This window comes from Pongo pygmaeus, chromosome 1, assembly GCF_028885625.2.
Source record: "Pongo pygmaeus isolate AG05252 chromosome 1, NHGRI_mPonPyg2-v2.0_pri, whole genome shotgun sequence".
NCBI lineage: Eukaryota > Metazoa > Chordata > Mammalia > Primates > Hominidae > Pongo > Pongo pygmaeus.
In genome coordinates, this window is record NC_072373.2 from 211203878 (window position 1) to 211228947 (window position 25070).

The following is a 25070-nucleotide window of genomic DNA, read 5'->3' on the forward strand; positions in this document are numbered from 1 at the left end:
TCGTAGGTCAGGGATCCATAGGAAAGAGTATATTAAAAAGCCTCATGGACAAAGATAAACAGAAAAGGCAGTCAAATATTTTTAAGTACACCCATGTTTCTGCATTTAGAATGTGTTGATACAAATGATGATATCCCAAGTCAGCATCTGAAAAGGTGTTGAAAGGATGTGCCTGAGTTTCAGGCCTTCTGAGAGCCTGCTAAAATCTGGCAAGGACAGTAAGGCCAGGAAGCAGCACCCAGCTGACACGATAGTACAGCGACACTCTAGGGTCTTTCTTTTTTGAGACAGTGTCACTGTGTTGCCCAGGCTGGAGTGCAGTGGAGCGATCTTGGCTCACTGCAACCTCTGTTTCCTGGGTTCAAGTGATTCTCATGCCTCAGCCTCCCAAGTAGCTGGGATTACAGGCACATACCCGCACACCCAGCTAATTTTTGTATTTTTAATGGAGGTGGGGTTCCACCATGTTGGCCAGGCTGGTCTCGAATTCCTGACCTCAGGTGATCCACCTGCCTCAGCCTCCCAAAGTGCTGGGATTACAGGCATGACCCACCACGCCTGGCTAGAGTCTTTCTTAAAGGCTGTGCTACTCTACCAAGCCCCATGAAAAACCTCTCCAAATCCCTGGACTTGCATACATTATAAAACTAAGAATTGGCCTGGCATGGTGGCTTACACCTACAGCACTTCGGGAGGCTGAGGCAGGTGGATCACGAAGTCAGGAGATGGAGACCATCCTGGCTAACATGGTGAAACCCCGTCTCTACTAAAAATACAAAAAAAAAAAAAAAAAATTAGCCAGGTGTGGTGGCAGGCGCCTGTAGTCCCAACTACTTGGGAGGCTGAGGCAGAAGAATGGCGTGAACCCAGAAGGCAGAGCTTGCAGTGGGTGGAGATCACGCCACTGCACTCCATCCTGGGTGACAGAGTGAGACTCCGTCTCAAATAAATAAATGAATAATAAAATTTTAAAAACCAAGAATTTAGCTTTCATAAAATGAGTGAAGAAAAAAAAATCTTTTTTTTTTTTTGAGATGGAGCCTCACTCTGTCACCAGACTACAATACACTGGCGCGATCTCGGCTCACTGCAACCTCCACCTTCCAGGTTCAAGGGATTCCCCTGCCTCAGCCTCCCAAATAGCTGGGACTACAGGCACGTGCCACCACGCCCAGCTAATTTTTATATTTTTAGTAGAGACGGGGTTTCACCATGTTGGCCAGGCTGGTCTTGAACTCCTGACCTGAAGTGATCCGCCTGCCTTGGCCTCCCAAAGTGCTGGGATTATAGGTGTGAGCCACTGCGCCTGGCCTTAAAACATCTTCTAAAGTAGAAGTTATGAGCTAAAATAAATTTCAAGTTGAGGCCGGGCATGGTGGCTCACACCTGTAATTCCAGCACTTTGAGAGGCCGAGGCAGGAAGTCACTGGAGTCCAGGAGGTCAAGGCTGCAGTGAGATGTGATTGTGCCACTGCACCCCAGCCTGGGTGACAGAGGAAGACCCTGTCTCAAAAAAAAAAAAAAAAAAAAAAAAATCAAGTTGCAACTGGAATAAAGAGAAAGATAAGTTCTTCATAATCTTTTCTGGGAATACACAGAATTAGTAGCATTTATTTTAATGTCAAGACAAAATATGTGATTGAAACAGTAATATATTTTTGCATCTAATCAGAATAGGATATTTATGAGCTAACAAGCTCATGGTTTCTCACATACAGGACTATGCTGAAATGGTAAAGAAATTAAAAATTTTGACCAGGCGCAGTGGCTCGCACCTCCCAGCGCTTTGGGAGGCTGAAGTTGGGGGATCACTTGAGGTCAGGAGTTCAAGACCAGCCTGGCCAACATGGTGAAACCCCGTCTCTACTAAAAATACAAAAATTGGCCAGGTGTGGTGGTAGGCGCCTGTAATCCCAGCTACTTGGGAGGCTGAGGAAGGAGAATTGCTTGAACCCGGGAGGTGGAGGTTGCAGTAAGCCAAGATCGTGCCACTGCACTCCAGCCTTCCAGCCTGGGCGACAGAGTGAGACCCTGTCTCAAAAAAAAAAAAAAAAAAAAGAGAAATAAATAAAAAATTCCTACAGCAAATGAATTTCAATTTAGTCATCTGAAATGATGCCAAGAAACTAGCAGCTTTCTTAAGACTACCTTCCCAGTAAAAAGTGAACTATGTTGCTTAAATCAGTTGCTTTAATCATTTAAAATCTATCAAACAGGAATTCTGAGTGGTTTATATGTGCAGGTTCTGACAAACAATCAGAAACATTTGTTCTAACTTGTAAACATTTATCAAAGTAAGGTAAGTCTACAAATCTGTCGACAATTATGTCAGAGTGTTACAATAATTATAAATTATCCTAAGCACCCTAATGGCTTAGATTGGATAAAGAAAATTGAAGTAAAAGCACTAGATTTCGACTCCTCCCAAATATACCTTGTCTCTCAGTATCTGTTAAGATCAATCTGCTAGTGGGCATGGTGGTGTGAGCCTGTAATCCCAGCTGCTCAGGAGGCTCAGGCAGCAGGATCGCTTGAGCCCAGGAGGCAGAGGTTGCAGTGAGCCACAATTGTGTCACTGTACTCCAGCCTGGGCAAGAGTAAGGCCTTGTCTCGGGAAAAAAAGAAAAAAAAAAGTGGGGGGGTGGGGGTTGGGGGGAAGGGGTGACTTTGATTTGCTGTCTTCTTAGACCACCTCATTTATCTAGAGCCTCCAACATTTTTTCTAATTTGTACTCATTTATCCTTTCTTTCCCTTTCATGCTGTCTATCTAAAGAGCATTTTAAAACAATCTCTGCCTTCTATTTTTAAAAATGACAAGTTTACAAGACCTAAGAATTATGGGCTATGCTTTTTTCTTTCTTTCTTTTTTTTTTTGAAATGGAGTCTCACTCTGTCCCAAGGCTGGAGTGCAGTGGTGCGATCTCAGCTCACTGCAACCTCTGCCTGAGGAGTTCAAGAGATTCTCCTGCCTCACCCTCTCGCGTAGCTGGGATTACAGGTGCACACGACCACACCCAGCTAATATTTTTATTTTTAGTAGAGACGGGGTTTCCCCATGTTGGCCAGGATGGTCTCATCTCTTGACCTCGTGATCTGCCCACCTCAGCTACCCAAAGTGCTGGGATTACAGGCATGAGCTACTGTGCCCCGCCAGGCTATGCTTTCTTTAGTCATTTTAATTATTCTGTTTTTCCCCTCTTTCCTTCAACTTCATTAGATTGGTTTGTATTTCCTAGAAATTTGTATGTAAATATGTAAATAGAATCATACAGTATGTAGTCTTTTGTGTCCAGCTTCTATCACTCAACAAAATGATTCTGAAATGTATCCATGTTGTTTTATATAACAATAGTTGGTTTCCTTTTATTATGGATACTCCACTTTAAGGACAGTCCACATTTTGTTTTTCCATTAACTAACTGATGGATATCTCAGTTGTTTCCAGTTTTTTAACTCTTACAAATAAAGCTGCTATGAACACTCATGTGTAAGTCTTTGTGTGGACACGTTTTCATTTCTCTTTGGTAAATATCTAGGAGTAGAATGGCTATATCATATGTTTAACTTTATAATAAATGGTCAAACAGTGTTCCAAAGTGGTTCTACCATTTCCCATTCCCATTAACGGTGTATAAGAGTACCAGTTGTTCCACAGCTTAATTGACATTTAGCATTGGCAGTTTTTAAAAATTTTAGCTATTTTAATGGGTGTGTAGGTATATCTCATGATTTTAATTTGCTTTTCCCTAACAGCCACTAATGTTAAGTATCTTTTCATGTGCCTATCTGCCACTGTTATAATTTTACCCATGTGTTGTCTTCTTATGATTAAAAATAATTTTTTTTTACTTAGCCTGATGTGGTAGCATGCACCTGTAGTCCTAGCTACTTAGGAGGCTGATGTGGGAGGATCATGAGTCCAGGAGGCTAAGGCTCCTGTGACTGTGCCACTGCACTCCAGCCAGAGCGACAGAGTGAGATCCCATCTCAAAAAAAAAAGCTGGGAAAAGTGGCTCACATCTTAAATTGCAGGATTTTGGGAGGCTGGGGCAGGAGGACTGCTCGAGGCCAGAAGTAGTAGCCTGAGCAACATGTGAGACCCTGAGTCTATTGGGGAGGGGAAAAAAAAACCTTAAAATTAAGAGATCTTTATGTATTCTAAGCCCTTTATCAGATATGTGTATTACAAATATTTTCTCCTATTCTGTGGCTTGCCTTTTTGTTTTCTTAATGGTGCCATTCAAAGAGAAAAAGTTTTTAATTTTTATCAAATCCAGTATATCAGTTTTCTTTGAAACTCGCTTTTTGTATTCCCCAAAATCTTTTCTGACCCCAAGGTCACAAAGGATTTTCTCTTACAGGTTTCACTTTTTAAATTTATTTTTTACATGAAGACAATTTATTAACAGAAAATATTTTGAGGAGTCTTGTTCACAGACGGCGACCACGGCGATCCCCTTCCTGCGAGTGCTGTCAGAGGGGATGGGGGTGACGTCCTCAATCCTCCCGATCTTCACACCCGAGCAGGCAAGAGCTCTGAGGGCCGACTGGGCCCCAGGTCCAAGGGTCTTTGTCCTATTTCCTCCTGTGGCCCGGAGTTGGATGTGTAGGGCAATGACACCCAGCTCCTTGCACCTCTGGGCCACATCCTGGGTGGCCAACATAGCAGCCTATGGCGAGGATTCATCTCGGTCTGCCTTCACCTTCATCCCACCAGCCACACGGCAGATGGTTTGTTTGCCAGAAAGATCCGTGACATGGACAAAAGTGTCATTGAAGGATGTAAAGATATGGCAGACACCAAATGCATTCTCCCCTTCAGCCACCTGAGGTCCGAGATTGATGACCTGTTCTTCCTTCTTTTCCTTCCCCTTTCCAGGTGCCATTTCTGCACGTCGTCTCCAGACTCCACACTGGAAAGCTCTTATAGGTTTTACAGTCTTAGCTTTTATATTTAGGTCTACGACCCTTTTAAGCAAGGTTCATTTTTTTTCTCTATATGGAAACCTAGTTGTTTTAGCATGGTTTGTTGAAAAGATTTTCCTTTCTCCATTAAATTGCCTTGTTAAAAACGAATTGACCATGTATGTATGGGTCTATTTCTGGACTTTATCCTACTCTACTGATTTATATGTGCAGCTCTTCTCCAATACCACACTGTCTTGTAGCTCTACTGTAAGCCTTAAAATCAGCTAATACAAGAATCTCAACTTTGTTCTTTTTAAAAATTGGTTTGACTATTTTGGATTGTTTACATTTTCAGAGTTTAAAAATCAACTTCCCAATTTCTATAAACTTCTTTGAGCACTACTTTTCTTGCTGGAAAAACAGAGATAATATAAATTTCCCGAGTTGCTGGGAAAGCAAAAAAGAGATAATAGTGTACCAAATATGATGGCACATTAATAGGCATTCAATTAATGTTAGCTTTCTCTTTCTCTCCCTCTCTTGGCCTTTAAATAAACAGGATCCAATCTAGCAATGCCCTAACGTTTCACTAGTGGGTCAGTGGCCATAGTAAAAATATTACTACACCAAATGACTTTTATAAGTAAATATTTGTGTTTTTACTTGGATTCAACACTGAAATGCACTTGCCAAAGAAAGCAGTTCAGCATATTTACTAATAAACTGTTACAGGCCACATTTTAGGAAAGCATAAAACCACAGCCAGAGCAAAAATTTAAGTATGTTTTCCAGTTCCATATAGCGCCTAATTACATTATTCTGTAATACTAACAGAAAATACTTCTCTAGAAGGTCACAATGTTCCATTATTCACATTGCTGCCGCAAATGGAAAAAGTATTTTTGGTCACATTGTTTAAATATACATAAAACAAACAAAATGTGGCTACCCAATTCAACAATTAACATGTACTAATTTAAAACCCAAACCAATAAACAACCAAAAGCCTTTGAAGTATTTAAGTATAACCTAATTGATATCACTCCATGAAATAGAGAGGTATCAGTTTGCAAACACAGGCTACCAACAGGCAATTTTTGGTGAGCCACCGATGCTTTGTGGTAACCCACATCTATCAGATGAACTGATACTTAAAGAAAAACAATAATTTGCTTTCTTTTTCCATGACTATTCAATGGCCTCTTTTAGTATTTTTTTAAACATTAAAATGGCTTCAAGCAATTTAACTAGACTTGATTATTGAATGAATACACAAAATCTGCCGGTTAACTTTAATTCTAAGGCAAGTCAGCTGCTAAGTCTTTCACTGTCCTACTTTTTTTCTTTCTTTTTTTTTTTGGAGACAGAGCCTTCTTGTTCTGTCCAGGTTGGAGTGCAATGGCCTGATCTCAGCTCACTGCAACCTCCCCTTCCCAGGTTCAAGCGATTCTCCTGCCTCAGCCTCCCGAGTAGCTGGGATTACAGGTAGGCGCCACCACACTCAGCCAATTTTTATATTTTTAGTAGAGATGGGGTTTCACCATATTGGCCAGGCTGGTCTCAAACTCCTGACCTCAGGTGACCCACCCTCCTCAGCCTCCCAAAGCGCTGGGATTACAGGTGTGAGCCACTGTGCCCAGCCCTGGCCATGCTTTCGTAACAAGGAAGAAGCAAGGCCAAATCCTTTCTTTTCATAAAGATGAATGCATGACCAACCAATAACTTTCATCTCTGTTAACTGAGCTGCATATAATTAGAGACCTATCTCAAGACATACTAGAAATTAAGAAACTACAAAATGTTATTCCTCTCTTTGCCTCTCCTATTTGTCAAAAGCAACACCATGCTCATTTATGTAGGCTTGGCACCACCTGACTCCTCCCACTCCTGAGCCTGCATTTCAAGTTCTGTAAATATAACCTCTGTACTAGCATCATTATATCTCTCTTTTCCACTCCTGCTGCTCCCATCTTAGTTCATGCTTCCTCTCATTTGATCAGCTCATCTTTGGCAAGATTTTGCAATAATATACTAAGCTAGCTCCCTGCCCCCACATCCTAGCACTCCAGAGAGTGATTCATTCTCATCACGTCAGTGATCTTTCTGAAATCAGAAATTCAACCATGTCGCTTTTCAGCTTACCATTCAATGAATTTCTTCGAATGCTAAACACAGAACTGCCACACAACCAAGCAATTCCACTCCTAGGTATATATCCAAGAGAGATGAAAACATGTCCACATAAAAATTGGGGGGCTGAGCATTGTGGCATGCACCTGTAATCCAAGCTACTCAGGAGGCTGAGGCAGAAGGATCACTTGAGCCCAGGAATTTGAGACCAGCCTGGGCAACACAGACCCCATCTCAAAACAAAACAAAAACGTGTACACTTGATCACAGCAGCATTATTCATAAAATTTAAAAGTGTAAACAAACTAAATGTCCACCAACTGACAAATGGATAAACAAGATGTGTAGCACAAATACACCACACAACATTATTTGGTAACAAAAAAGAATGATGAACAGATAAATGCAACAGCATGGATGAATACTGAAAACACTACCTAAGTCAAAGAAGCCGATACAAAAGACTACATATTATATAACTCTATTTATGTAAAATGTCCAGGATAGGAGATTCCACAGAGACAAAAAGTAAATTGGTGGTTGCTTGTGGCTAAGGTAGGGGTGAGAGTTTGGGAACAGGAGCAGCTGCATCCAGTGGTTCTTTTGGGGGAAGCTAAAAATATTCTAAAATTAGATTGTGATAATTGCACAATTTGGTGAACAAACTAAAATTGTACACTTTAAATAGGAAAATGTATGCCATGAAATATATCTCAACAAAGTAGTTTAAAAAATCTCCACAACTTCCTACACCCTTCCACCTTTCCTGCCTCATCTTTTGCCCCTCCCCACATAAATCCTTTAACCCCTAAAGGATAAAATCTCCTGCATTAACATGTGATAGCTACAAGAATGGGGTTCACCTTCCTACCCTTGCAGCTGTAGCCTGTGATCCTAAAGGAGGGATTCTGCCACCGTGAGCTTCCATTGTAAAAATGGAGAAATATCTTACAAGGATATGAGATAATGATGTAAAATATAACATGCTTAGCACTGTGCCTGGCATGTGGTTAAGTGCTCAATAAGTGATGGTCATTCTCATCATTCCCAGAAGGAACCTAAGTATCCCTCTCCTTTGGGACACCTTGAAGGCTTGAAACACACTCCTCCACCTGGTCCACCTATTAAATGTCTGCATATTTTCCAAAATGGGGGTCAAATGTCCCTCATCCTTTTCACATTCCTCAAGGTAGTAAGCCCCTCGAGGGTAGGGCCAGTGCCTATTCACCTGTGTGCCACCCCCTGCCAAGGCTTACCACAACACCTGGTACTAAATTGTTTGAAGAAGTATACATTAATGATTACTATTACATATATAAACAGGAATATTGATTGTCAGACCTACAATAGCCAAGACCCACAATAAGTCCCACCTACGACCCACAATAGCCAAGATCAGGGTAAATGTGTTAATCATTTTAACTCTTTTACCTCTACTCTTCAGCGACAGCCTCCAGTTTTTATTTATTTATTTGAGACCAAGTCTCGCTCTGTTGCCCAGGCTGGAGTGCAGTGGCTCCATCTTAGCTCACTGCAACCTGCAACTCCCGGGTTCCAGTGATTCTCATGCCTCAACTTCTCGAGTAGCTGGGACTACAGGTGCGTACCACCTCACCTGGCTAATTTTTTGTATGTCTAGTAGAGACTGGGTTTCGCCATTGTTGGCCAGGCTGGTCTCAAACTCCTGGCCTCAAGCGATCCACCCACCTCAGCCTCCCAAAATGTTGGGACTATAGGCGTGAGCCACCGCACCCAGCCTCCAGTTAACAATATTTAGTAAGTACAGGCAACGTCCTAACTGCTCTAGAGATTATCTCATTTTATCCTCACTTGCAACAACCCTCTGGGGCAAGTACTATCATTTTATAGATAAGAAAACTGAGGCTGGGAGGTATTTACTGGTACATTTATTTTGAATGAAAAAAATGAGGAAAAGAAAAACAAAATGCCTGTGTATGCCGCTACAGTTCACTGAACTGAACACATTCTAGGGGCTGCTTGTAAATGTCCATGGCTTGCCTTTTTTCTTGCTACTAAGATAACGGAAATCATTGTTGTGCTTGACACACCTGGCTTGCCAGGACAGCCGTTTCCAGGAAACTCTCCAGCTTTGGGACCTCTCCCTCCACCATGACATCTCCTCCCTGCCTTCATCCTAGCCAGCCCTCTGATTCATTCTCATCAATGATTTTTCTGAAATCAAAAATTCAATCATGTCACTCTTCAGCTTACCATTCAATGAATTTCTTCAAATGCTAAAATACAGAGTTGCCATACAACCTGACTTCTTTTAGAATAAACTAGAATTCTAAACCAATACGTGGATTAGTAAGACTAGATATTCCTTACTCTGGTCTCACACTGGAGCAAAACAAAGAGAAAAGGGACACAGCCAATTTTAAAGCTTTCCAAGTCACACTAGGGATTCCCAGGACCTCCGTATGAATCCAGGAAGTGCCAGAATCAGATTTTCCTCAAAGCGTCCTCTGGCAAATCCATAGTCTGAGGCCTGGCCGCTGTCACACAAGCAACATCAACTTGGTCAAGAGGTCCACAACCTGCCGGTGCAAGCCTTCGGCAAGAAGAGTAAGTTGTAACAGAATTCTGAGGCAATGACAGTGTTTCTGCTTCTGTTTGTTTGTTTGTTTTGAGATGGCGTTTCGCTCTTGTTGTCCAAGCTGGGGTGCAATGGCAGGATATTGGCTCACTGCAATCTCCACCTCCCAGGTTCAAGCCATTCTCCTGCCTCAGCCTCCCAGTAGCTGGGATTACAGGCATGCGCCACCATGCCCGGCTAATTTTTTGTATTTTTAGTAGAGACGGGGTTTCGCCATGTTGTCCAGGCTGGTCTCGAACTCCTGACCTCAGGTGATCTGCCTACCTTGACCTCCCAAAGTGCTGGGATTACAGGCGTGAGCCAGCGCGCCCAGCCTAGTGCCTCTGTGACCCACACTTGCAGAGCTCATAAATTCTCAAACCACAGGGAAGCAGCCCCTGGAAGTCTATGACTTCTCATCTCCTAAAATCTTATTTTCCTTGGGAAATTGAAAACAGACATAACCTCTCATCCAGTCCAGGGTGACAAGCCCAAGGTGAGGACATCGGCTCTGTGGAGACCAGAATGATTTAAAGTCTCCTAGGTTGATAAGACACTATGCCTTCTAGTCTCACTAACAAGAAATGTGTGACTTATTCATGCTCATGGGTACTAAGACAGATTACCCATACATACAAGGAAAATAAACACCACAGCCCTTGAACTGAGTGGATAAAGAAAACCAGAGCATTTAATAAATCTGATAAAACTTAAAAATAAATCCATAAAATAAGCAAAACCCATTAATGACGCATTCACATAAAACTAACGGAACATGCCATTCATAAAATGTAATATTCTTCACTCCTTTTTAATTTCCTGCAATAAGGCTTTGGCACTACCACTTAAACCAACATCATCCCTCTACTTGTTTAAATACAAAAGTGCTCTCTGGTTTATGTTTCTCAGTTGACTATTCCCAAACATTTTTAATACTACTTTATTATTAAGATCTACTGACAGTAATTTACATTCCCAGATGAAATTAAAAGTTGGTATAAGTCCCAAGAACACAAGGATACACGATCAAACATGTGAACGGGCAGAAATCTACTTTACTTGGAGTTTTTCAGTTAAATACTAATTCATTCAGTTAATAAACACACTCTGAGAAGCAAATATGGGCAGAGAACAGTCTACAAAATTCTCAGCAATACATGTCATTCATTTAACAATAATTATTGTATGCCTCCTCTAAACCAGGGGTTAGCGGATCAACAGTGAACACAACAGCCTCTGGTTCTTATGAAGTTTACATTCCAGGGAGAAGAACAATCAAGTAAAGAAACCAATTACAAATTTCAAATGGTGAAACATGCTATTAAGAAAAATGATGTGATAAAGAATAAATAGAATACCTAGGAACTTCTTAAATGCTAACAGGGTTACTAAGGAAAAAAGACCTATCAATGTCAAACTTTATAGATGAACTAGGCAATGTATGCAGTGGCAGTGGCAGGAATAAGAATAGAGGTCAAAAAGAAGTGCAAAAATGTGACAGGAATAAAGAAAAAGAAAGGAACAAGGGCTAAAAGAGTGGAAAAAAGAGAAGTGGATGTGTAACAAGTAAGGGCCCACTGTGCCCATCACTCAGAGCTCCCTTCCAAGAAGAGAAAGATGGGTTTTAATTTTTGCGATTGTTTTTAGATCCATGGGCTTAATTTATCAGTTCAAACCATACTAGAAATCACCTATTCTTCCACACTATTTGATACAAAATAAATAAGAGGTTTTAAAACCCGAATAAACAGGTAAAATATAACTGCTTTTCTTTTTTTTCCTTTTTCTTTTTTTTTTTTTTTTTTTTTTTGAGAAAGGGTCTTGCTCTGTCATCCGGGCTGGAGTGCAGTGGTGCGATCACGGCACACTGCAGCCTCAACCTCCAGGCTCAAGAGATCCTCCCACCTCAGCCTCCCAAGTAGCTGGTACCACAGGCGTATGCCACCACACCCAGCTAATATATATATTTTTTGCTGCAATGGGGTCTAACTATGTTGCCCAGGCTGGTCTCGACCTCTTGGGCTCAAGTGATCCTCCCACCTCAGACTCCCAAAGTGCTGGGATTACAGGCATGAGCCACTGTGCCTGGCCTAGAACTGCTTTTCTTAAGATAGTAACGGGGGCAAGGGTATTTATAAATAAATGTCTCTTCCTACAGGACAAAATCATATGATAATTTTCTGTTAAGATATTATTCAAGCCTCAGGGTGAAAAGATCCTTGAAGAATACTTTTTTAAAGGACCACTGCCTAAAGTACAGGCTTAAGAAAGCTATTTAACTCAGCTATACAACACCTATGCTAAACACAAGTGATTATAACAGTCATCTTACAGCAAACAGGTGGGAAAATAACCCTGGTGAACCCTGGAAGCAAAACACTTTAGGTATAAGACAACCAAACAGAGAAGGACTCACAGAAGTTGCTGTGCATTCACCATGGCTTCCCTTCCGTCTTTGCCAAGCCAGAGTATGAAATTATCAAGATGGACCAGGTGTGGTGGCTCAGGCCTGTAATCCCGGCACGTTGGGAGGCCAAGGTAGGTGGATCATTTGGACCCTGAGTTCAAGACCAGCCTGGGCAACATGGTGAAACCCCATCTCTACAAAAAATACAAAAGTTAGATGGGTATGGTGGTGCATACCCACAGTCCCAGCTACTCAAGAGGCTGAGGTGGGAGGATCGCCTGAGCTCTGGAGATCAAGGCTGTGGTGAGCTGTGATTGTACCACTGCACTCCAGACTGGGTGACAGAGTGAGACCTTGTCTCAAAAACAACAAAAACCCACAGTGAAATTATCAAGATGGAGCTGAAAGCCTGCATTGGCCTTTTCTTCCTGTCTATATCTTCCACCAAACCTCTTACCTATCTTATGACAGGCTGCCATTCCCCGAGTCTCCATCTCCATTTTGAAATACCAGAAAAGCAAGCAGCCAATGAGGTTTAAAGAGTTCCAGAACCTCACTACCCAGAGAAAACAGGAAGCAACACACTCACTATAGAAGAGCGTACACCTTCATGGTCTCAAAGACGACTCAGACTAAAGCCTCCCTTACTTCTCTCTTCTGCCCTCTCTCTCAGCCCATCACCAACAGGACAACTCCCTTATTTCACAGACGGGAAAAAGTTTGAAATTTCTCAAATATGCCCATTTATTCCAGTCACAATTTATCACCTCACAATCACAGTACTGCTAGTTTCCTCTGCTCCAAATTCATTCTGCCAGAACAATCATACTAAAATTTCATTTACAAGGTTGGTGCAAAAGTAACTGTGGTCCTTGCCAATTTTTTTTTTAAATGGCAACCTATATTACATCAATTCCCTGTTGAGGGCAGTGAAATGTCTTATGCTTCTCTATTTGCCCGCTGACTGACCCATAGCTCAATAAATATTTGTTGCTTGAAACCATCCCATGATTACCCACCAGCCTATGCCTAGTGAGCCCTGGAAGCAATAGATTTTTAAGGCAGAGGTGTTGAATATGCAGAAAGCATGTGAAAAAGTCAACAGGCAACTCAAACACCTCCAAGATAAAATGGAATCTCTCTAAGACATTTCACAGTTCTGACTCCACCTAAACCAGACTCTTTGCACTGAAATTAGTATGCCTGGGTTCTAACGCCAGCTCCTCCACTTCTGGCTATTTAACCTCTCTGCGCTTCGGTTTACTCCTCATAAAAATCCAACTTGGCCTTTGCTCAAGTTCTTCTTCCATCCTACCTGACTATTCAATCCCAAGCCATTCTACAAAGGTCAGTTGAAGGCCCTTCCACACTCTTATTGAATGACCTCAGCCCATCCCTTCAGTCACTTAATATACAACCCTACAGCAAAAGAGTCTGAATCACTCATTTTAACTTATACCTGAGATCGTACATCACCTTGCCTCATTTAATTACTCCACATGTATATGCCGCACCCCTACCAACGTTCTACGCATGAGACAGAGTGACACTATTCACTGCCTCACGTGGTCTTGAGTAGCACAATAATATTAATATCAACAACTATTGGCTGGGTGCAGTGGCTCAAGCTTGTAATCCCAGCACTTTGGGAGGCTGAGGAGGATGGATCACTTAAGCCCAGAAGTTTGAGACCAGCCTGAGGAATATGGCAAAACACCGTCTCTACCAAAAAATACAAAAATAGTTGAGCATGGTGGCACACACCTATAGTCCCAGCTACTCAGGAGGCTGAGGTGGGAGGATCACTTTGAGCCCAAGGAGACAGAGGTTGCAGTGAGCCGAGATCCCACCACTACACTCCAGCCTGGGTGACAGAGCGAGACCCTATTTCAAAAAATAAAAAACAACTACTATGAGTGTGGCACATTGGCTCATGCCTGTAATCCTGGCATTTTGGGAGGCTGAGGCAGGAGGATCGCTTGAGCCCAGGAGTTAAGAGACCAACCTGGGCAACATAGGGAGACCCTGCCTGTATAAAAAAATAAGTTAATTAAAAATAAATATAAATAAAATAAAATACATAAAAAAATTTTAAAACCCAGTTATTATGACTACCATTACTATATACATAAAGCACCAGGCACTGTGCTAAGTAGCTTATGTATTTTCCTGTCCTTTACTTTTTTTAATACTTTCAGGTAAATCTCTTTTCATCACCATTTCGTAGTTGAGAAAGAGACTTTACCCAAAGCTACAAAATTAGTAAGGATAGGCGAGAAGAGTGAGAGTGGATGATTCGAACTCAGCTCTGTCTACCTCCAAAGCCCCTTCTTCTTCTTCTTTTTTTTTTTTTTTTTTTTATGGAAGGGTCTCACTTTGTTTCCCAGGCTGGTCTCCAACTCCTGATCTCAGGCGATCCTCCCGCCTCGGCCTCCCAAAGTGCTGGGATTAGAGGCCTGAGCCACTTCGCCCAGCTCAAAGCCCTTTCTTAACTACATGACATTGTCTAGTAACTACTTTGGTCATTTCATAGCTGGGTGTTAAGTCTTCTCTCCGAACTGCAAGCTGTTAACAGTAACAAAGCAAAAGTGACTGTTTAGTCGCTTCCAAAATAACCCATTCCTAAGTGATCCATATTCAAGCCTTTACACAAACTAACTCATTTAATCCTCCCAACGACTCTATGAGATAGTAATAATTATTACTGCCGATTTCCAAATAGGAATCAGGCACAGAAAAGTTAAATAACTTGCCCCAAATCACTTGACTGTAAGTGCTGAATTCAGAGGTGAAATGGTAACTGATAAATTGTTTCATTTATTGACTCACTCTCAACAATTTTTATTAAGCACTCTTTTAGGGGCGGGGGATGGGGCAGTGACTAAACCAGAAAACATCCCTGCTCTCATGGAGCTTACAATCTTGTTCCTCAATGTTTTCATTCAAACATACAATCCTAAATCCTCTTAAATGCCCTAAGATTACCACACAAAAATATCACATTTGGGTAACAAAAATTAGTATCGAAGAAGGAACATGGGACTTGACCCCAGAAAACCTGGATAAAATCCCTAATTTTGCCATTTGTTAGCTGTGACCGTGGGCAAATTCCTTCACCTGACTCTCCATTTCATAGCCTGTAAAAAGATTATTTCGCACAATGAAGACAATATACGCTCAATAAACGAGTTTCCTTTCTCCTCCCCACCATACAGTGACTTCATAATTTGTGCCGTCACTGAGCACGTGTTAAAAGACTACGCAGAAAAACTTAACGTGAACAACTTCTTACTTTCCAGCGCAATTCTCATTCCAGATCATCACCCCTCTAAGTTCAGGCCCCAGACTACTCTGATTCAAATAAATCAGGTGGCAAGTCGGGAATGACAGCAACTCGCATCAGGGCCTGGCGGTGTCTATGAAATGCTCCAGGTGACCTTCTCCAGAAGACACTTTGGTTTCCGCCGGGGAACAGCGTGGCCTCCTGAGCCGGTTCCCCGCCGCGTGCCGGGGGATGCACCACCCGGGAGGAGAACCCCGCGGCTCCGGCACGAGGGTGTGCCCCGACACTGTCTTCCACTCAAGAGCTCTGCGACTCTCCTGCCACCTGCCAACCCCGACCACCTCCTCCGGGCTGCAACTCCACCCCGTACCCCGGCGGCTGCTCCTGCTCCTCGGGTCTGTGCCCGCCGCCCGAGTGACCTCCCGCCGGGGCCCGGGCGGCTCGCCCCGGCCGGAGGTGCCAGAAAAGGCCGAGAGGCCTGACCTCCCGTGGGGCTTCCCTTCCTTCCTCCTGGGCAGCGCAGCCTGGAGCTAGCAGCTCTGCTACCGGCCGGGCCTGCTGGGGCGAAAAGCCCCTTACCTATCTTCACGACCGCATCCGCCAGGCACCGGTCCCACTTCCTGCCGAGCTCTGACTCCGACATGTTCCCCACCCGCGCCTCCAGCTTTCCTCTCGGCCGGCCCCCGCGCTCCGACCCCTGCAAGTCTCGCGAGAGCTGGAAACAAGTCCCAGATCAGGAAGGCCGGCGCAGACGCTCCAGATATCGCGAGATGATCCGCTGCTTCCATCCCTTCCGGTTTTTTCAGTTGGTCGTCAAGGTGACGAGTTGCCTGGAGGCTCGAGGTGACCCTGACCTTGGGGCTGCGCCTATGGGCTGCGAAGCTGACAGTTTCCTAGGCGTCACCCCAAACCGTGACCAGGCCTTTCCTCCGCACCAAAGTGCGACATTGGCCCTGGAAATCCCCCGGGCAAGAGAGGGTACAGACTTGATTTATTCATTCATTAACGTACTCACCTTCACTTTCCCTACTCACTCTCTCATTCGTTCACTGGTTTCTTGCATTGGAATTCCCGCCTGAACCACTAACACCGAAACTGCTATGAGAAAGATTACTTACCGCCAAATCAAATGGACGCTTTTCTGACCTCTATACCGCATTCCACACAATTGTCCCTGCCTCTGATCCTCCCTGGCTCCTCTATTCGTTTCACTCCCGGTAACGCCACTCTTTCCTCTTCTCCCCATCTGCTGTTGTCTGTTGGTTTCCTCCAAGGCTGCCTTTTCTCTGCCAGCTGTTTAAGGACTGTTGGTTCGCAAGCTTCCATCAATTCTCTTTTCACTGTACAGACTCTCCCTGAGTAATTGCAAACACTACCAAATTATATCTCCAGGTAAAACGTCTACCTCAGGCCTCCTATTCATGTATATATTTACACACACACACACACACACACACACACACACACACATACACAGGGTGCCCTCTGTATCTGTGGGTTTTGCATCCATGGATTTAACCAACTATGGACCAGAAACATTTTTGAATCAAATAAAAAAATGCAAAATTTAAAATACAGTACAACTATTTACGTAGCATTTACATTGTATTAGGTATTATAAGTAATCTAGAGATGATTTAAAGTATATGGGAGCCAGCGCAGTGGCATGCGACCGTAGTCCCTGCTACTTGGGAGGCTGAGATGGGAGGATTGCTTGAGACTAGGAGTTCGACTTCATCTCTTAAAAAAATAAGTAATTTTTAAAAAGGATACGTGAGCATGTGTGTAGGTTGTATGCAAATACCACGCCATTTTATATATGGGACTTGAGCATCCTGCATTTTGGTAACTGCAAGATCCTGAAACCGAATGCCCACAGCTATCAAGAGAGATTGTATATCCAGCCTACTGGCTAGTGTCATTGATTTTAGTCTTCCATCCTGCCAACAAATAGAAATCTGACCATGTTATGCCTCTGATTAGAAACTGTCAATGAAGGCCAAGAGCAGTGGCTCACACCTGTAATCCCAACACTCTGGGAGGCTGAGGCGGGAGGATTGCTTGAGGCCAGTAGTTCAAGACCAGCCTAGGCAGCATAGTGAGACTCCTGTCTCTACAAAAAATTTAAAAAATAGCCAGACTAATGTGATGTGTGCTTTTAGTCCCAGCTACTTAGGAGGCTGAGGTGGGAGGATCACTTGAGCCTGGGAAGTGGAGGCTACATTGAGCCATGTTCATGCCACTGTACTCCAGCCTGGGCATCAGAGTGATACCCTATCGCAAAAGAAAAAAAAAAAAAAGCTATCAATGACTCCCATTCATACACTGGATCTATCCAAGCTTTAACACTGCACTGATTCTAGGAAGCCTAGTCAGATAGAGCTTAGAGCTGCCTTCCCCTTCTCATTGCCCCACTACTCTGCCCACCCACAATGATTTCTCTATCTAGTACTGAAACATCTGGTTGTAGATATTATCTGCTAGTAGAACTAGAAGTTGCCTCTTCATCTTCATACTTCCAGTCAGAGCACAATGCCTTGGATAGTAGGGTCTTCTATGAAATATTTGTTGAACTGAATTGAATTTATTCACCTATTTATTTGTTTATTTATTTATTGAGAGAGAGTCGCACTCTGTCGCCCAGGCTGGAGTGCAGTGGCGCGATCTCGGCTCACTGCGACCTCTGCCTCCTGGGTTCAAGCAATTCTTCTGCCTCAGCCTCCAAAATAGCTGGGATTACAGGCGCCCACCACCACACCTGGCTAACTTTTTGTATTTTTTTAGTAGAGATGGGGTTTTGCCATATTGGCCAGGCTGGTCTTGACTCCTGGCCTCAAGTGATCTACCCACCTCAGCCTCCCAAAGTGCTGGGATTACAGGCATCGTTCAACTATTTATTTGCAACTTTGACAGCAAAACTCTGTTGTACCAGATCTTCCTATGACGGCCTCTGCCTTCAAGATAACTTGTATGACCACCCTTCCCTTCTCCTAGTTCTCTATTTTTTTAAATTATTCTTTTTTTTTTTTTTTTTTTTTTTTTGAGACAGAGTCTTGCTCTGTCACCCAGGCTGGAGTGCAGTGGAATGATCTTGGCCCACTGCAACCTCTGCCTCCCAGGTTCAAGAGATTCTCCTGTCTCAGCCACCTGAGTAGTTGGGATTACAGGCACGTGCCACCACCCCCAGCTAATTTTTGTATTTTTAGTACAGATGGGGTTTCACCATGTCGGCCAAGCTGGTCTCGAACTCCTGACCTCAGGTGATCCACCCACCTCGGCCTCCCAAAGTTCTGGGATTACAGGCATGAGCCATCATGCCCAGCCCTATTATTCCTATTCTTTAAATTTTTCTTTGCTTTTCCTTTTTTATAGAGGTGAGGTTTTGCTATGCTGCCCAGGCTGGTCTCGAATTCCTGGGCTCAAGCCATCCTCCCACTTTGTCCTCCCAGAGTGCTAGGATTATAGGCATGAACCACCATGCCCGGCCCCTTCTCCTAATTCTCATCACAGCTACTTATCAGATGATTTGTGTTTTTAATAATTATTTGTAATTTTAATAATTATTTGTAATTATTTGTGTGTCTTTTGGATTTTGACTGTGAGCAAATTGAGAATGGAGGCTGTGCCATTTCTGTATCCCTAATGCTTAGCAGAGAGCTTGGTATATATTGGATTCTCAAAAAATGCTTGTCAAATGGACATAAAAATGAATTAATAAGGCTGGACGCAGTGGCTCACACCTGTAATCCCAGCACTTTGGGAGGCCAAGGTGGGCGGATCACGAGGTCAGGAGATCGAGACCATCCTGGCTAACACGGTGAAACCCTGTCTCTACTAAAAATACAAAAAATTAGCTGGGTGTGGTGGCGGGCGCCTGTAGTCCCAGCTACTTGGGAGGCTGAGGCAGGAGAATGGCGTGAACCTGGGAGGCGGAGCTTGCAGTGAGCCGAGATGACACCACTGCACTCTAGCCTGCGCGACAGAGCAAGACTCTGTCTCAAAAAAAAAAAAAAAAAAAAAAGAATAAACATATGAACAAATGATTTAATTAATCAGAAAAAGAAAAAAGTCCCTGTTCTGGGGAAATTTCTGTTGAAAAAGAAAAGGAAAATAAACTTCACTAAAATACCTATCACATGGCTGGGTGCAGTGGCTCATTCCTGTAATCCACTTTGGGAGGCCCAGGCAGGAGGATCACTTGAGCCCAGGAGGTCAAGGCTATAGTGAGCCATGATGGTGCCACTGCACTCCAGCCTGGGTGACAGAGCGAGACCCTGTCTCTAAATAAATAATACCTATGGTGTGTCATAAATAGCTCCAGGCACTTCGCATAATTTCATTTACTCTCACAGCAGGTCAAGATTAGTATCTTCGTTTTCAGATTTGGAAACTGAGTCTCCGAGATGTTAAGCAACACAGAAGATGCACAAAGCTCCACATTGTGTAGATTTAAAATTGACAAAGGCATTTTTATTGGATTCAAGAGAGTTGTAAACTCTTGCAAAAGGTAGAGAGCAAATTACAAAAGCAACAGAGGCAGATGTGATAGCATGAATCTGGAGCCAGGCTCTCTGGGCGCAGATCCCAGCTTTCCCATTTCCTAGCCTTCTTTCTATTGTTCTGTTTTCCCACCATTCCTTCTCCAATACAATGTTTTGTTCACTGCTATATCCCTAGCCCTGTAAGATTATCTCACACATAGTGTCTGCTTGATAAATATTTGTTGGTTGAATGAATAAAATGAATGAAAACTCTGGAGTTTTTGTACTTCTTGAAGAACAAACACTAATACAAGTGGGGAAAAATATTTTTTTAAAAAACCCAGCAATACACTCATTATAAACTTAGTTACATTCAAAATGATTAAAAATAGGTTTCTCATTGCTGGGGTTACAAACGGAAAGGAGGAAAGCTGCAAAGAACTCTATGCTGTTGGATTGGAATTGAAGGTGTCAGTATGACCTCATAGTATTTAATATAATAAAGATAAGAAAGTACTCAGAGGATGGTAGTGACATGTCAAAGTATTTTATTTACTTATGTTATTTAGAGACAAAATATCATTCTGTTGCTTAGACTGGAGTGCAGTGACACTATCATAGATCACTGCAGCCTCGAATTCCTGGGCTCAAGCAATCCTCCCACCTCAGCCTCCCAAGTGGTTAGGACAACAGGCACATACCACCTGGCCTGCTATTTTATTATGATGATGATGATGATTATTATTATTATTATTTGAGACGGAGTCTGTCTCTGTCACCCAGGCTGGAATGCAGTGGCGTAATCTCACTCACTGCAAGCTCTACCTCCCAGGCTCAAGTGATCCTCCTACCTCAGCCTCCCAAGTATCTGGGACTACAGGTGCACACCATCACATCTGGCTGATTTTTGTATGTTTTGTGAAGATGTGCTTTCACCATATTGCCCAGGCTGGTCTCGAACTCCTGAGCTCAAGCAGTCTTCTCACCTTGGCCTTCCAAACTGCTGAGGTTATAGGTATGAGCCACTGCGCCCAGCCCAAACTGATTTAGTAACTACAAACTGCCTAAAATAGTGCTTGGCTCCTAAATGGAATTCCGTAATTCATTATTATTATAGCACTGCTCTTAATTGTCTGGAACAGGTTTCACAAAGATAGAAGTTTACATTTCAAATGAATAAAGACAGACTCCTGAAAGAGGAAGAGAGCCAACATCTTTTTACACTGTATTGAAGAAAAATAAAAAACCAAAGACTGTCACTTAAATAGGCTAGACTTTAGCCTCAACTGGTTAATCAACTAAACATAAACTCTTTGTTTAGTTTACTAGGTTGTAAATTCAGCTTCCTTAACGTCACAGATTAGAATGTTCTATACCACAGCACCTGCATAAATAAAGGTCTTTTAGATGCCAGTGATTTTCTTCATGGTTTCTCTTCAATTAAAAACTAATTTCTTAGGCTGGGTGCAGTCGCTCACGCCTGTAATCTGAGTGCTTTGGGAGGCCAAGGTGGGAGGATCACTTGAGCCCAGGAGTTCAACACCAACCTGGGCAACATAGGGAGACTCTGTCTCTACAAATAATAAAAACATATAGCTGAGTGTGGTGGTGCACACCTAGAGTCCCAGCTAGTTGGGAAGCTGAGGCAGGAGGATCACTTGAGCCCAGGAGGTCAAGGTTGTAGTGAGCTGTGCTCATGCCACAGCATTCCAGCCTGGGTGACAGAGCAAGACCCTGTCAAAAAAAAAAAAAAAGAGAAAAGAAAAAAAACCTCTAATTCCTTTCTTAAAGAAGAGTCACATTTTTTTGTTGTATTTCATATCTTCTTTTTTCCAAGAGGGGTCCTATATCATTTTGTCCCTTCAGGAATGTGTTCAGAGTCAAAATCTACTACATAGCTGCTTTGTTTGGTTCCAAAGCCCAGGGACCCCCTCCCCTTTTTAATGTATGTGTATGTATGAAATATTCCAAGCATTCAGAAAAGTGCTAAGAACATGGCCAGGTGCGGTGGCTCACGCCTGTAATCCCAACACTTTGGGAGGCCAAAGTTGGAAGATCTCTTGAGTCCAGGAGTTCAAGACCAGCCTGAGCAACATAGTGAGACCTTGTCTCTACAAAAAAATCAAAAAATGAGGCGGGAGGATAGCTTGGAGGTGGGAGGATAGCTTGAACCAGGAGATTGAGGCTGCAATGAGCCATGATCACATCACAGCACAGCACTCCTGCCTGGGTGACAGAATGAGACCCTGCCTCAAAAAATAATAATAATAAATACATTAATTAATTAAAAATTAGTCGGGTGTGGTGACGAGTGGCTGTAGTCTCAGCTACTCAGGAGGCTGAGTCCAGAGGATTGCTTGAGTAAAGGAGTTCAAGGTTGCAATGAGTTATGATCACGCCACTGCACTTCAGCCTGAGCAACAGAGCTTGACCCTATCTCAAAAGAAAAGAGCTGAAAACATAAATACAGCTTAACAAATTGTTGTAAAATGAACATGACTAGCACCCCAGAAGACCCTTCTCTGCATTTCCTTCACCAGATCCAAGCTGCTCCTTCCTTGCCAAAGGAGGATAGCATAACCACTATCTCGACTGTTTCTTTTTTCCCAGACAGAGTGTCACTCTGTTGCTCAGGTTGGAGTGCAGTGGTACAATCAAGGTTCACTGTAGCCTCGAAGCCTCCTGCCTCCAACTCTCAAGTAGCTGGGGCTACAGGCACGTGCCAGCATGCCTGGCTAATTTTTTGCTTTTTACTTTTTGTAGAGACAGGGACTTGCTATATTGCCCAGGCTGGTGGTGAACTCCCAGGCTCAAGTGATCCTCCCATTTCAACCTCCCAAAGTGCTGGGATTATAGAAGTAAGCCACAGCACCTGGTATATCTTGACTTTTATGTTATTCATTTCCTTGTTTTTCTTTAAGTGTTACTACCTGGCTGTATATCCTTAAACAATATAGTTTAATTTTGCCTAATTTTGAACTTTGCTTAACTGGAATCATACAGTCTGTATGTTATGGTATTCAGCTTCTTTTCCTCATTAGTATCCATGCTTCTGTATGTAACTATAGTTCATTCTTTTTCGTTGCTATATCATATTCCATTATATGCTGTCCACGATGTATTTAGTCTACTGTCCATGGATATTTGGGTTGTTTCCAGCTTGAGGCTTTTTTTTTTTTTCAATTTTTTTTTTTGAGACCGAGTCTCCCTCTGTTGCCCAGGCTGGAGTGCAGTGGCATGACCTTGGCTCACTACAACCTCTGCCTCCCGGGTTCAAGTGATTCTCCTGCCTCAGCCTCCTGAATAGCTGGGACTACAGGTGCCCACCACCACACCCAGCTAATTTTTGTATTTTTAGTAGAGACATGTTTCAGTTATGTTGGCCAGGCTGGTCTCAAACTCCTGACCTCAAGTGATCTGCCCGCCTCGGCCTCCCAAAGTGCTGGAATTACAGACATGAGCCACTGTGCCTGGTCTCAGCTTGAGACTATTGCCAACAAGTCTTCTCATTCTTCTATGAAGATCCTGATACGCACTGGCATTTATATACATATAGGCAGGGTCTCATTCTGTTACCCATGCTGCAGTGCAGTGGCATAGTAGGCTTACTGCAGCCTCAACCCCTCAGGCTCAGGCAATCCTCCTGCCTCAGCCTCCCGAGTAGCTGGAACCACAGATGGTGCATGCCACCATCCCTGGCTAATTTTTGTATTTTTCTGTGGAGACATGGTTTTGCTATGTTGCTCAGGCTGGTCTCGAATTCCTGGGCTCAAGGGATCCACCATTCTCAGCCTCCCCAAGTGCTGGGATTACAGGTGTGAGCCACCACACTCGGCTCAATTGGCATATATTTTTATAGAATATGTAAGTCAGGAAGGCAATGGGGTATGTATACCTTCAGCTTCACTTGATACTGCCAAACTTTATCCCAAAGCGATTGTACCAATTTACATTGTCCCCAGCAGCATATGACCATTCCTGTTACTCCATGTCCTCACCAACAGTTGGGTTGTAAAGATACTTTAGTATTGTTGCCAGTCTGGTAGGTATATTCTAGTATCTCATTGGGGTAGTGCTTGCTCTTTCCTGTGAGTGAGCTACTAGTCATGTACTCTGAATATATAATGTAGCAGGACTGGGGGATTCCAATCAAATCAAAGGGGCCCTGAAAGAGAAGGGAAATTGACAGAGACATTTTGCTAAAGTAATGCCTTGCCAACTTGAAGAAGGTGTGCTGGGTTCAATAGTGTCCCCCCAAATTGATGTCCTTCCTAGAACGTCACAATGTGGCCTCATTTGGAAATAGGGTTGTTGAAAATGTTATTAGTTGGCCGGGTGCGATGGCTCATGCCTGTAATCCCAGCACTTTGAGAGGCTGGGGCGGGTGGATCACCTGAGGTCAGGAGTTCAAGACCAGCCTGGCCAACATGATGAAATTCCGTCTCTACTAAAAATATAAAAATTAGCTGGGCATGGTGGCAGACGCCTGTAATCCCAGCTACTAGGGAGACTGAGGCAGAAGAATCGCATGAACCCAGGAGGCGGAGGTTGTAGTGAGCCGAGATTGCACCACTGCACTCCACGCTGGACGACAAAAGCAAAACTCTGTGTCAAAAAAAAAAAAAAAAAAAAAGGTAATTAGTTAAAATTAGGCCAGGTGCTGTGGCTCACTCCTATAATCCCAGCACTTTAGGAGGCCGAAGTGGGAGGATCACTTGAGTCCAGGAGTTTGAGACCGGCCTGGGCAATATAGTGAGACCTTGTTTGTACAAAAAACGTTAAAAATTAGCCAGGTGTGGTGGTGCACGCCTATAGTCCCAGCTTCTTGGGAAGCTGAGGTGGGAGGATCACTGGAGCCCGGGAGGCAAAGGCTGCAGTGAGCTAAGATCACACCACTACTACTGCACTCCAGCCTGGCGATAGTGAGACCCTGTCTCAAAAAAAAAAAAAAAAAAAAGATTAGCTCATACTGGAGTGAGTTGCACATTAAACCAAAAAGACTGGTGTCCCTATAAGAAAAGAAGAAGAAACACAAAAACAGAGAAGATGACCCTGTGACAACACAGGCAGACAATTTGGCTTACGTGGATATAAGCCAAGGAAGACCACAGATCGCCAGCAAGCACCAGGCGCCAGAAGAAACGCATGGAACGGATGCTCTCTCTGAGTCCCCCAAAAGGAATCAGTCCTGCTGACACCTTGACTTTGGCCTTCCAGCCTTTGGAACTGAGAAACACTATAATTCTGTTGTTTCAAAGCCACCT

The 25070-nt window shown here is 43.3% G+C and overlaps 2 protein-coding genes and 1 pseudogene across 3 annotated transcripts in view; 1 reads left to right on the plus strand and 2 right to left on the minus strand.

Annotated features, from left to right (window-relative positions):
* Positions 1-16027, minus strand: part of MICOS10 (mitochondrial contact site and cristae organizing system subunit 10) — a 29688-nt gene extending 13661 nt beyond the window's left edge. For both annotated transcript variants that reach the window (XM_054503536.1, XM_054503543.1), the window contains exon 1: positions 15905-16027. In XM_054503536.1, the coding sequence (XP_054359511.1) occupies positions 15905-15968 (64 nt within the window). In that variant the 5' untranslated portion in view covers positions 15969-16027. The remainder of the gene's footprint in view (positions 1-15904) is intronic.
* LOC129045154 (small ribosomal subunit protein uS11-like) lies at positions 4350-12033 on the minus strand (annotated as a pseudogene).
* LOC129045163 (uncharacterized) lies at positions 15967-21219 on the plus strand. The gene is made up of 2 exons (XM_054503523.1): positions 15967-16303; positions 21136-21219. Exons 1-2 carry the CDS (start codon positions 15967-15969, stop codon positions 21168-21170), a joined length of 372 nt encoding a protein of 123 aa, XP_054359498.1. The 3' UTR covers positions 21171-21219.
* Positions 21220-25070: the final 3851 nt, after the last annotated feature.